The sequence below is a fragment of the Protopterus annectens genome, chromosome 1.part1 (genome assembly GCF_019279795.1).
Source record: "Protopterus annectens isolate FY-2018-M chromosome 1.part1, PAN1.0, whole genome shotgun sequence".
NCBI lineage: Eukaryota > Metazoa > Chordata > Ceratodontiformes > Protopteridae > Protopterus > Protopterus annectens.
Window position 1 is genome coordinate 241,123,376 of NC_056726.1, and position 14,209 is coordinate 241,137,584.

The window sequence follows — 14,209 nt, forward strand, 5'->3', positions numbered from 1 at the left end:
GAGCCAAAAGACAGAGCAAACCTCTTGGCCAACAAATTTTTGCTCCAGTTTACCCTCTCTGCACACTAGACTTTACTATGATGCACAGCTAGGCTTAAAAACGTCCACTGGATTGATAGCCTAGTATTCTACTATGATAGTAGTGTATTACTACCAGTGGTGGCTGGTGTGATACGCCACTGTGTCTGTAAAACTACCTGCTATAACAGATTTGATGACATAAGACCTATTCAGAAGGAAGTACCAGCAACATTATAGTTAGGAAAGATAACTAAATATATAAGCACACAACAGCACACAATGCAAGCAGACTGGAGATGCTTCTCAAAATAAAAATAATTTCTGAGCACCAAGTGGCCTATCAGCCCCACAGGGGCTGAAATTAACTTTTACTCTATCTACAGCTATCAGCAAATTAAGTATGGTATCATTCCCACTTTATATAACTTTTTTTTGTCTGTGGTTTGAGTAATTAGTATAAATGAACACATACTAATACTCTAGCTATAGTAAAACACAAACAGGAAAAATGGCATTCCTACTTTATGAACACATCTATTTTACAAGTAATATTAATCAAAGGCAAGCCAACTTACAGTGATTGAAATGCCAAGCCCCTCATGGTCCTCTTTGATTAGAAGGATTTTCCTGATAGGGCCAACTCCTTGGTTCTTCTTGTAAGCATCTGGATCCTGTTTTGAGAGATAAAGTTTTTGATTTTAAGTATTGTTTGACCAATGGTAAAAAAAATATAAACCTGCTTTTAGTGGACAACTCCACTGGAATGCCAATTCTTTATTTTTATTCATCACAAACTGTTTACCCCATTTTAATCCAAAACCAAGGGTATCCCATGTAAAGGATAATCTGTTTCACAATCTGGTTCCTGTCTATGCCAATATTGCAGTTTCTTAGTATACTATTGTGTATGTCTGTGAAATCTCATATTACTTCATTCTGGCATTTTTTCACAGCATCTGCAACATCACAGAAATGCTCTCTGGTTAATCCACTCAATGAGCATGCGGAATTAGCTAATCTAAAACATGTATAGCCTTAATAAAAACTAAAGTTATGTACTTACCATAATGATAAATCTGTGTTGTCTTCTTCTGTCTGGTTCACCTGTAGGTTATTGGAAATGACTTGGATCTGACAATGGCCATCCCAGAATCTTCAGTCTGTTGGAAGAATCTTCAGTCTGTTGGAGTCCACCTCCTCTACCTACAGTACCCTGCTCTCTTACTCTCTCCTCAGATTGAGTTTGCCCATGACAACCCCCTAAAACAATACTAAATCTAAACAACATATTAATAACACAAGCAATGAAAGCTTGAGACCCTCTACATGTCTGCTTACAGATCAGAATGCAAGGTCAGTTGAAAGCACTTCATTAAAAAAGTAACAATTTAGAGGGGGTACAGAGGGAGGGATGGATGAACCAAATGGAAGAAGACAACATGGAGCTACCATTATGGTACTTACATAACTTTCATATCTGATGTTGTCTTTTCTGTCCAGTTTCAACCTGTGGGAAAGTCCCCTGCCAGAGGAAAAACCCAGGGAGGCCCTAGCAGAGAACAGCAATGGAACAGTTTGGAGGGACAGGTATATCTTGCAGAGGACACTGCGGCTCTGTAACAGCCCATCCACATAAAATAAAATCAATCTCTGTCCGTATTCAAGCACAACTTGGCTCTATAAACAGGAAACAGAACATTTACCCCAGGATTGCTCCCTGTATTATTATTGGACAGAGGCAGCTCCTAAATGCCCATCCAACAGTTGCCTCAAATTATCTATGGTATGATACCAGCTATATTCATTAGGGGTAATAAAGAATTATTGACCATGGGATGTGTAAGGCCAGTCTCTAACTAAATGGGATAGGTTAAATAGAGCACAAAAAGGGAAACTGGCTAGACATGAAATGGCTCACAAGGGCAGCTAATCTAGTACATACCTATGAACCTATGAGAAACCATTGCAGTCAGTTTGAGGGAGCAGGGGTTTGGAAGCGCTATCTCTGCAAGATGGGAAAACAGATCTGGGAATGAATTCAGCAGCTAGAAAGGATGACACAGGTGAGGTCAAAGAAAGGGGAACAAAATTGTTGGGGCCAGAGCGGGGCAATAAGAAAAAACATCACTCTGCAATGGGCTGCCTTCTGAAGAAATTTGATTATGAAGGGCATTCAGATAGTAGGCATACAGAAGACCCAGGGGCCAAGCAAACAGATGAGCATCCCTTGTTAACTGCCCCTCAGGAGGGATCAGGGAGTAAAAGCTGTTCCACTTCATTTTGGACAGGGAGGCAAAAAGCAGCAGCACAGTGCCCCAGCGGCTAAAAATCTGAGCTGCTACATTCGGGCTCAGGGACCACTTGTGAGGCAGAAGGATATTCTTGCTCAAACTGTCCTTCAGGCAGTTGTATTTCCCCAGGGTGTGCATTGCAATCAGAAACTGCTGAGAGAACATCATCCACTGCCAAACCTTTATGGCCTCACAACATAGGGGATAGGAACTTGTTCCTCCTTGCTTGCTCAGATACCAAACTGCAGATGTGTTGTCCATTTGGATGGCAATCACAGCCTTGGGGAAAAGGTCCTGAGGACCATCCTCATCTCCAAAACATTAATATGAAGACTGGCCTTGAATATTGCCCATGTCCTTTGGACAGACTTCTCTTTGAAATGCTCCCCAACTCCAGAAGGGAACCATCCACTGTAACCATGGGGATGAGGAAGAACAAAAGCTCACCCTGCAGCAACTACCACCAAATGTGGCAGTGACAGATGTTAATCACAAGAACCAGGAAGTTCATGGGAAGTGTGAGATAAGATCACTAAATTGTTTAGAGTCCACTGTAACACTCGCATGTAGAATCTTACTAGAGGAACAAGATAGATAAATGCTGCCATATGCCCAAGGAGACAAAGAAACACAGTTGCAGAAGGTTTGAAATCTTGAAAAATATGAGATGCCTGCAGGTAAAGGGAAGGTAGTTTGGATAATTAAAGCTTGGCTATCTGATTGACCATATCCAAATAGCAACCTATAAATTCCAATACTTGCATGGTTCTAGACTGGACTTTTTGTAATTCACTGTAATGTCTAAGGTCAGACACAAATGGAGTAAGGAATCTTGAGCCTTGATCAGAAAAACTTTTATGAAAGAAGTGAGAAGCAAAGCATTCAGGAACAGAAAGACCTGAAATCTCTGCAGCCTGAGCCAGGGTACCACTACCACTAAACATTTGGTGAATACCCAGGAAACTGACACTAGACCAAAGGGCACAGCCTGAAACTGTAAATGACAGGCCCCAAGTCTAAAGAGTAGAACTCTCCTGGACTGCCTTGCTGTCTTTATGTGATGGTAGGCATCCTTGAGATCTACCAAGCACAACCAGTTGTCCTTCCTCTGGAGAGGTAGACGGTACAGTTGTGTACACTTACCATAAATGTAGATGTTCGAGTGTATTCACTGTTGCAGTCATCACACTTGGGTTATCTGTCTGCAGGTAGCTCTCAGTCAGCCCGAATACCTAAGTTTTAGGATTTCTGCGTCGGATGCTGTCGCTTCTTCCACGACGTCAGGGGTATAAAACAAGCAGCCGATGCCATTACATCAGTTTTTCTTGCCCCAGATGTCAGGAGCTCCCAAACAGGAAGCTAGTATATGGTGGGGAACACCACTAGTAAAAAGTAAATACCAATGCCATTAGGAATGGCCATAGAAAGGAGAGGTAGAAAGACAGAAAAAACCAGGGGGCTGGAGGGAGGGAAACCAGGACTGCAACAGTGAATACACTCGAACATCTATATTTATGGTAAGTGTACACAACTGTACTATGTTCTTCGTGTTTCACTGTTGCAGTCATCACACTTGGGTTGATTCCCAAAACTGAGGAAGGGTGGAGGCAGTCAAGAGGTGTTAGGGCAGGCTAGTAGACCTTGCAAGACTGCTGTAGCAAATCTAGCTCTGGATTTAGAAAAGATATATGTGGCAATGCTTGGTGAAAGTGTGTACAGAACTCCAGGTTGCAGTTTCCAGAATATCTCTGGTAGGGACTCCCCTGAAAAATGCTGTAGAGGTGGAAGTAGCCCTAGTGGAATTTGGTCTGATCCCTTGTGGGGTAGGTTTTCCATGGTGCTTGTAGCAGAAATGGATGCAGTGTGCTATCCATATGGAAACAATTTGCTTTGAAATGGTCTTACCCTTTGCCCCTGTAGCGAAGCTGACTAGCAGCTGGTCAGATTTTCTGAAAGGTTTAATCCTGTCAAGGTAGAACCTGAGCTGTCTGTGCACGTCCAAGGAGTGCAGGATCCTTTCCCCTTTATTCTGAGAGTTAGGGAAGAAGGTTGGCAAATGGATGGATTGGTTTAGAGCCACACTGGACACCATCTTAGGCATAAAGGAGGAGTTAATCTGAGGGAAACCCTGTCAGCATGGAAAATAATGAAGGGTTCCACAGCCATTAGTGCCTGTAACTCAGACACTCTTCTTGCTGAAGTTATGGCTAAAAGCAAGGCTGTTTTCCAAGAGAGGAATTTTAACTCTGCTGAAGCTGCAGGTTCAAAAGGGGGAAGCGTGAGTTTTTCCAGTACAAAGTTGTGGTCCCAGGCAGGGGTGGGAGCTCTCCCAGGGGGGCCTTAAGTTGTTAGCTCCTCTCAGGAAAGTACAGTTGTGTACACTTACCATAAATGTAGATGTTCGAGTGTATTCACTGTTGCAGTAATCACATTTGGGTTATCTGCTTGCAGTAGCCCTCAGTCGGCCCGATTAACAAAGTCTTGGGTCCTGCGTCGGTTGCTGTATCTTCTTCTGTGACGTCAGGTTTTCAGGGGTATAAAACATGCAGCCGACGTCATTACATCAGTTTTTCTTGCCCCAGATGTCAGGTGCCCCCCTAATGGAAAGCAATTAAATCTAGAAATATACAAGGATATACCTTCAACAAAAAAGCAAATACACCAAAATGCTTTTAAACATAGTAAAGGAGAGTAGAGGTACAGCCAAAAGAAGCCAGGGGGCTGGAGGGAGGGTAACCAGGACTGCAACAGTGAATACACTCGAACATCTACATTTATGGTAAGTGTACACAACTGTACTATGTTCTTCATGTTTCACTGTTGCAGTCATCACATTTGGGTAGATTCCCAAAGCTAAGGATGGGAGGAGGAATTTAGATAGCATTAGGACCAGCTATAAGGCCATGCAAGACTGCAGTGGCAAAGCCAGCTCTGGATTTAGAGAAAATTGGCAAATGGTAATGCTTGGTGAAAGTATGTACAGAACTCCAGGTAGCAGCTTCTAGGATGTCCCTGGTAGGGACACCTCTGAGAAAGGCTGTAGAGGTAGATGCAGCCCTGGTTGAGTGGGGTGTGATCCCCTGTGGGGTAGGTTTTCCATGGTGCTTATAGCAGAAATGAATGCAATGGCCTATTCATTTAGAAATGGTTTGCTTTGAAATAGCCTTCCCCTCTGCCCCTGCAGCAAATGCCACCAGCAGTTGTTCAGATTTCCTTTGAGGTTATGTCATGTCCAAGTAGAATCTAAGTTGACTGTGCACATCTAAGGAGTGCAGTATCCATTCCCCTTTGTTCTGTGGATTAGGGAAGAAGGTTGGCAAATGAATAGACTGATTAAGTGCCACACTGGATACCACCTTGGGCATGAAGGAGGGGTTGGTTCTGAGGGACACCCTGTTCGCATGAAAGATAATGAAAGGCTCCACTGCCATAAGGGCCTGTAATTCAGATACCCTTCTTATTGAAGTGATTGCTAAAAGGAAAGCTGTTTTCCAAGAAAGGAATTTTAAATCTGCAGTGGCAGCTGGCTGAAAAGGAGGAAGAGTGAGTTTCTCCAATACAAAGTTAAGGTCCCAGGCTGGAGTTGGAGCTCTCCTGGGTGGTCTTAAATTTTTGGCCCCTCTGAGGAACTGCTTGAGCAGTGGATGAGAGAAGAGAGGAGGTTCTGTGTTATAATGAGCTGAAATGGCTGAGGCGTGAATTTTGATGGAGGAAAAAGACAGGCCCTTGTGAAGCATCTCAGTTAAGTATTGCAAAATCTGAGGTAAACTGGCCGCTGCTGTGCTCATCCCTTGAGATTGGTTCCAGGCACAGAATCTTTTCCATTTTCAGCATAAGATTTTCTAGTACTAGGCCTCCTTGCCTCTAAAATGATATCCATCACTGGTTTACTGAGGGATGGTAAAGGAGAGTTTAGGTAATTAGCCAGGCTGCTAGGTTCAGTGTTTGAAGCTAAGGGTGCAGAATCTGGTTCTCCTGCTGAGACAACAGGGTAGGAGTCTGAGGAAGGTGCCATGGGGCCAGCAGTGACACACTGCGCAAGAGGGGGTACCAGTGTTGGTGTGGCCAGTCTGGAGCAATCAAAATCGTCCTTGGTTTGTCCCGTTTGATCTTTAGTAGTACTTTGGAGAGCAGAGGCAGAGGTGGAAAGTCATAAACTGATAGTTTTTTCCAGCTGAAGGACAGAGAATCCACTTTCCAAGCTTGTTTGTGGGGAGTCCTTGTGCAAAATTTGTCCAATTGATAGTTCTTGGGGGAGGCAAACAGGTCTATATCTGGGCTCCCCCATTTGCTTGTCAACATGTTGAAAATCCTTGGTTCCAGTTTCCACTCGTGTGGGTCCATGAGGTTTCTGCTTAGTCCGTCTGCCAGTGTAGTTTTCCTGGCAGGAACTGAGCTTGTAGATGCACTTGGTAGCTCAAGGTTGTGTTCCACAATGCCATGGCCAGTCTGCAGATGGGGTATGAATGGATACCCCCCTGCTTGTTTATGTACCACATAACAGTGGTGTCCGTCTTTACCATTAATTGTCCTGGAAGAATGGGGTCCTTGAAGGCTGTCAAAGCATTCTGTACACATTTCTTTTTGATTGATATGCAGGTGCATTTGACTTGGGTTCCATTTGCCCTGAATGCACTTCCCTGCCAGGTGCGCCCCCCCATGCATAGTCTGATGCATTTGTTGTTAGGGTTTGGGCGGCAGGGGGTAGTTTTACCATGAATTGTCCTGGAAGAATGGGGTCCTTGAAGGCTGTCAAAGCATTCTGTACAGCTAACATTTCTTTTTGATTGCTATGCAGGTGCATTTGACTTGGGTTCCATTTGCCCTGAATGCACTTCCCTGCCAGGTGCGCCCCCCCCATGCATAGTCTGATGCATCTGTTGTTAGGGTTTGGGCAGCAGGGAGTAGTGTGAATGGTAGTCCCTTGTTTTGGTGGCAGGCCTCTGCCCACCAAAGGAACTCTAGGCGTAGGCAAGGTATGATAGGAATCATTACTTTTGGTCCTGAGAATGTTGACACCATAGGCTTTTTAGATACCATTGTAGTTTCCTTATATGCAGTCTTGCAGATGGAATTAGAAGAATGCAGGAGGCCAAGAACCCCAAGGCTTGTAGTATTTGCCTTGCAGATAGCAGGGTTTTTGTGGCCACTTGTTTGAAGTAGGTTGTCAAATGAATTTGTTTCTCTGGCGTGAGGAAAGCCATTTGGGAAGTTGTATTCAAGCTTGCTCCCAGGAATATAATTTGTTGACAGGGTACCAGGTGTGATTTCTTTTCATTTATGGTGTACCCCAGACAAGTCAGCACCCTCTGTACAAAGGCCAGATGATTCAAAAGTATGTCCTGGCTTTCTGCTTGAATTAGACAATCGTCCAGGTATGGGTATATTTGAATGTTTCTTTGCCTGCAAAATGCAATGACTGTAGCTAGGCACTTTGTGAATACCCTGGATGCAGTAGAGAAGCCAAAGGGCAGTGCAGAGAACTGATAGTGAGTGTAGCCTGCTTTGAAGCGAAGGTATCTTCTGCAAGATTCCCTGATTGGGATGTGCAGGTAAGCTTCTTTTAAATCTAGTGTTGCCAAACAGGCATATTTGCCTAGCATAGGAAGTAACTGGTTAAGAGTCAGCATCTTGAATTTTGGAATCACCAAAAACTTATTTAGAGTAGGCAGGTCCAGGATAGGACACCATGAATTGTCTTTTCTGGGTACCTGGAAAAGTCTCGAGTAGAAACCTTATCCCTTTTCCTCTTCTGGTACCAACTGGATGACCCCTATGTTTAAGAGAGATAGTACTTGCTTTTGGGCCTCTGCCTCTGATTTGGGGGTAGACCCAGCCAACCGCTTAGTGTTGGTAACGTGTGGAAGTGAAATCTGTATCCTTGGGACACTATATTTAAAACCTATTTGCATAGATTTAGCTTTTTCCTCCATCTTTTTAAGAACTTCTTCTGCCTTGATGTCAAACAGGCGGTCCTGATTTAAGGGAGCATCCAGTAATTTAGCTTTAACATGATCTGGCAAGGATTGCTCCTGAAGCAAAGCATGCCTTCTAAGTACAGACCCAGTGACAGCAGCCCTGCAAGATGCCTCTAGTAAATCAAAACCACATTTCAAAGTATGTTTTCCAACTTGTTCAGCAGAATGCATTAAATCCTGTAAATCCTTATTTTCAGCACAATCAGGAATCAACATAATTTTCTGTTTAAGCAATCCAATAATATGCTGCTGATACTTTAACATATGAAACTGGCAGTTTAAGGCCTTAATGGCCAAAGTTGCAGAAGTGTATACCTTCTTACCCCATCTATCCAGCGCCCTGGAATCTCTATCAGAGAGGGTAGGATTTTTGGTAGTAGTAGCATTAATGCCCTTGGGTCCCTGTGAAATGGTCTCAGGATCTGCAGAAGGATTTTTGAAAAGGAACTTGTTAGAGTCAAGAACCCTGTAATATCTATCAAGTTTTCTGGGAGCAGGAGGTAAAGAGTCAGGGGCCAAGCTAGTTTCCGAAAAGGCATCATCAACAATGTCTAGTACAGGAGGAATTGGCTAAAGGCCTGTGCTGGGGTAGGAGTAAGAAATCCCTACACCTCTTTTTAGAATCAGAAAAATCCTGACTTTCCCAATGAAAATGCTCCCTGAGAGTAAGCAAGGTTTCACCAAAAGAGAAATCCTCTGGGGGGGAAGCAGAGGGAATATAGTCCTCAGCATCAGAATCCTCATAGATAGATAAGGGTAAATCCTGGTTATCAGAGGAAACAAATTTCAGAATCCTGGTCAGAAGTATCACAAGCAAACTCAGTCCTAGGTCTCTTAGAGGGGAAGGTTGGCTTCCCCTGATTAAAGTAATAAGGTCTTCAGCCATTCTTATCATTTGTTTTTTAGGCATAGAGGCTTGACCATGCAGTCTGGGCATCAGTTTTCTAGGCATGGTTCGAGTTTTAGGCCTTGAAGAAGAAGATGGCGTCGGTTTAATATGCAAGTCAGTAGGGCTGAATACACCCTCAGAAGCCGGTGCCTGCACAGTGGCTCCGGACCCATCCAAGGTAGAGAAATCCGGAGGTTCCACAGTTGAAGCATCTACTGAGACTCCGAATGGGTCTCAGTAGAGGCATGCGAATCTGAAGTAGCGGGTACCGGTGGCTGCAAAAGCACCTCACTGAGTACCGGCGAACTGGCTTAGGAGAAGCGTCATTGGCAGTTTTGGACCTAGGCGGCCTGTCTCTGTCTTTGTGTTTTTTTGGAATATCGGTAGTCGGAAGGCTTACCGAAAACATATCAGGATAATTGAACTGAGCACCAAAATATTTAGAAGCAGAAATATACAGACGACGGATAGTACATGGTTTAAATAAGCCACAAAACCAACAGCGAGGTACGTCGTGGTCAGGGCATAGGCAAGGAATACAGTATGAATGAAAAACTTTATGAGGTATTTGTTTTCCACAAGAAATGCAATTATTTACTTTTACTGACATTGGTTTAGAGCAAGAAAAATTTTCCCCAACGGGGTACTTGGCTTTTAATTGAAGACTTTGGTTCTGAAAGTCGAAAATGAAAAATTCAGGAGTCGGCCGACAGGCACTTGCGAACTGCTTCTGCTTCAGGCACCGCACGGCAATAATGACTGATGTAATGGCGTTGGCTACATGTTTTATACCCCTGACAACCGGACATCACTGAAGAAGAGACAGCAACCAACACAGGACCCAAGACTTTGTTAATCAGGCCGACTGAGGGCTACTGCAAGCAGATAACCCAAATGTAATAACTTCAACAGTGAAACACGAAGAACATCTGTTTGATGAGAGGGTGAGAAAATAGAGGTGGCTCAGTATTGTAATGAGCTGAGATGGTAGAGGCATGAATCTTAATGGAGGAGCAGGATAGGCCTCTGTGGAGTAGCTCTGCTAGGTAATCCAGGATTAAAGGTAAGGAGGGCACTGCTGTGTCCCTCCCTTGGCACCGATTCCAAGAATAATATCTTTTCCAGTTTTTAGCATAGGATTTCCTAGTACTAGGCCTTCTGGCTTCAGGAATGACGCCCAGCACCTGTTTGCTGAGGGTTGCTGGTGGTGTATTCAAGGGATAAGCCAGGCTGCAAGGTTTAGGGATTTGCACTTGTGAATGCAAGATCTGTCCCTCCTGCTGGGACAGCAGGGTAGGAGTCTGGTGAAGGTGCCAGGGTGGCACTGTTGTCAGACTGCACAAGAGTGGGTACCAGTGCTGGCGTGGCCAGTCTGGGGCAATAAGAATTGCCCTTGGCCTGTCCTGTTTTATTCTGAGTAGTACTTTTGAGAGGAGGAGCAGAGGGGGAAAGGCATAAATTGAGAGGTTTTCCCATTGAAAGGATAGGGCATCCACCTTCCAGGCCATGCTGTGATTGTTCCTGGTGTAGAATTTGCTCAACTGGTGGTTCTGCGGGGAGGCAAAAAGGTCCACCTCCGGTGTCCCCCATCTCTGGATCAGAAGGTTGAAGGTGTTGGGCTCCAATTGCCACTCATGTGGGTCTAAGAGATTTCTGCTTAAGTCATCTGCCAGTGAATTTAGTTTGCCTGGCAGGAATTGAGGTTGTAGATGCACTTGGTTGCTCAAGACTGTTTTCCACAGGGCCATGGTTAACCTGCAGAGTGGGTAAGAATGGGTTCCCCCCTGCTTGTTTATGTACCACATAACTGTGGTGTTGTCTGTTTTTATAAGCAGTTGTCCTAGAAAGATTAGGCATTCGAAGGCTGTCAGAGCATTCTGTACAGCTAGCATCTCTTTTTGATTGATGTGCAGGAGAATCTGGGCTGGGCTCCAGTGGCCCTGAATGCATTTTCCTGCCATGTGAGCCCCTCATGCATAGTCTGATGTGTCTGTTGTCAGAGTTCGGGTGGCGAGGGGTTGAGTGAAAAGCAGTCCCTTGTTCTGGTTGCATGCTTCTGCCCACCAAAGGAACTCTACCCTTAGACAAGGTATGATTGGAATGACTGTTTCCAGGTCCTGAGAATGCTGGCACCAAAGACTTTTTAAGTACCACTGAAGTTTCCTCATATGCAGTCTTGCATATGGAATTAGCAAAATACATGAGGCCATGATCCCTAGGGCTTGTAGATAGCTGGATTCTGGTGGCCATTTGTTTGAAGTAGTTTGTCAGACAGACCTGTCTTTCTGAAGTGAGAAATTCCATCTGGGATGTTGTGTCCAATCTTGCTCCCAGGAATACAATCTTTTGACTGGGCACCAGTTGTGATTTCTTTTCATTGATGGTGTACCCCAATGAAGTGAGAAGGCTTTTTACAAATACCAGGTGCTGAAGTAGCAATTCCTGTCCTCCTGAATCAGGCAGTCCAAGTATGGAAAAATTTGGATATTTCTCTGCTGCAGTATGCAATGGCTGGATTCAGGCACTTTGTGAATACTCTGGGCGCAGTAGATAAGCCAAAGGGAAGTGCAGAGAACTGATAGTGCATACAGCCTGCCCTGAAGCATAGATATTTTCTGCATGGCTCCCTTATGGGGATGTGCAGATAAGCTTCTTCTAAGTCTAGGGCGACTAACCAGACATCCTTGGCTACCATAGGGAGAAGCTGTTGCAGGGTAAGCATCTTGAATTTTGGGACCACCAGAAAGGTGTTGATAAATCCAGGATTGGACGACAACAGCCCTTTTTTCTGGGCACCAGGAAAAGTCTGGAGTAGAAACCCTGTCCCCTTTGTTCTACTGGAACAGGTTAAATAGCTCTGATACAGAGCAGGGAAAGTACTTGCTTTTGAGCCTCTGCCCACTGGTTTGGAGGAAGGCCTGGAAACCCGCTTGGGGTTGGCAGTGAATGGAAGTAGAATCTGTACCCTTGGGATACAATGTTTAGGACTCATCTGTCCTGAGTAATAGATATCCAGTTTTCCTCCTAAGGGCACAAGTAGTTGGGCAGGGCTAGGAAGGATAATTGAAAAGTCATTGTGCACTTTTTCCATAAGGAGGCGGCTTACCACTCCCTGTTTTTGAGGTGGGGACACTCCATTGTTTACATCCTTGCATACCCTGAGACTGTAGTCTGGGTGGCTTGTTTCCCTTGGGTTTAGTCTGAGCAGGCCTGGAAGGGGCTGGAAAGGACCAGTTTTTAGAAGGCCAATGCCTACTGAATCTGGGTGGCTGCACTTGTAAGAATTCTTTAACAATGTGCATAGATTTAGCTTTTTCTTCCATCTTTTTAAGAACTTCTTCTGCTTTGTTGCCAAATAAACAGTCCTTATTTAAAGGAGCGTATAGTAATTTGGATTTGACATGACCTGGCAAGGTTTGTTCCTTCAGCCAAGCATGCCTTCTCAGTACATACCCAGTAACTACAGCCCTGCAAGATGCTTCTAGGGCATCAAAGCCACACTGCAAAGTATGCTTACTAACTTGGTTTGCAGAATGCATTAGCACTTGTAAATCTTTATTTTCTGCACAATCTGGAAGTAACACCATTTTTTGTTTAATTAGTTCCACAACATGCTGTTGGTACTTCAACATGTGAAACTGGCAAGTCAGTGCCCTGATGGCAAGAATTGCAGAGGTATATACCTTCTTACCCCATCTGTCTAAAGCTCTGGAATCCCTGTCTGAAGGGGTAGTAGCCTTAATACCTTTAGGTCCCTGGGAAATAGTCTCTAGATCTGCAGTAGGATTCTTGATGAGAAATTTATGGGAATCAGGTACTCTGTAGTACCTGTCAGGTTTCCTAGGGGCCAGGGGTAAAGTATCTGGAGTAAGACTTTGTTTGTTTGTGTCTTTCGACTTTTCCCGGTTAGGGGTCACCACAGCAGAACTCCGGTCCGCTAATTATTGGCAGTAGATTTTTGCGTACTGGCTTGCCGGGCCTAATGCACAACCTTCACCGAAGGAACGCCCATTCACGCATGTCGCCACACAGAAGACGCTCTCAGAATCGAACGGTCAACGTCTAACTGTGAGGTGACAAAGCTACCGCACCACCACCACCACCACAGCATTATCTGGAGTAAGACTAGATTCCTAGATTCCATAAAAACATCACCTACAACATATAGGACAGGGGGTTTAGCTACAGGCCTGTGCTGAGGAAACTCTAAAAATTCTCTGAGTCTCTTTTTGGACTGAGGGTAGGTCCTGGCATTCCCAGCAGAAATGCTCAAAGAATGCAGGGTTTCACCAAAAGAAAAATCCTCTGGAGGTGAGGCAGAGGGGATGGATTCCTCTGCGTCTGAATCCTCAAAAGTTGATAAGGTCATGTCCTGATAATCAGAAGGGTCAGAGTCATCGGACTCCTGGACTGTAGAATCAGAATGAAACTCAATTCTTTGTCTCTTAACAGGGGATGGCTGGCTTCCCCTAATTAGGGTAACAGGGTCTTCAGCCATTCTAAGCATTTGAATTTGTGGCTTGGGAACTTCAGCATGCACTTTGGCTGTCAATTTCCTAGGCGTAGTGCATACTCTGGGCTTCAGAAACTCAGTAGCTTTAGCTAAAAACAAAGTCATCGGTTTAATTCGAACACTGGTAAGTCGGAATACACCCTCAGAAGCCAGTACCTGCACAGCGGCTCGGGACCCATCCAAGGTAGAGACATCCGCAGGTTCCATAGTCGAAGAAGCATCTCGTGGCATACCGGACTCCGAATGGGTCTCAGCAGAGGCCTGCAAATCTGAAGAAGCGGGTATCAGAGGCTGCAAAGGTGCCTTACTGAGTACTGGCAGACTGGCGACTAGCTTAATGGATGCATTGTCGGCAGTGTTGGACCTACTGCAGCCTGTCTCTGTCCTTACTTTTATGTTTTTTCGGAAGATCGGTGTTCAGATGGCTTATTGCAGCCATTTCCGAATACGGAGAACGAGAGCGAAAGAATTTAGCAACAAAGATAGCCCGATGACGAATGGTTCGGGCGTTAAACGA

At 44.6% G+C, this 14,209-nt stretch overlaps 1 protein-coding gene across 1 annotated transcript in view; it reads right to left on the reverse strand.

Annotated features, from left to right (window-relative positions):
- GOPC (golgi associated PDZ and coiled-coil motif containing) overlaps positions 1–14,209 on the reverse strand; it is a gene marked incomplete in the record, with an annotated part of 978,680 nt that overhangs the window by 460,440 nt on the left and 504,031 nt on the right. Inside the window, 1 exon segment of the mRNA XM_044074291.1 lies at positions 597–692. Coding sequence (XP_043930226.1) covers positions 597–692 — 96 coding nt within the window.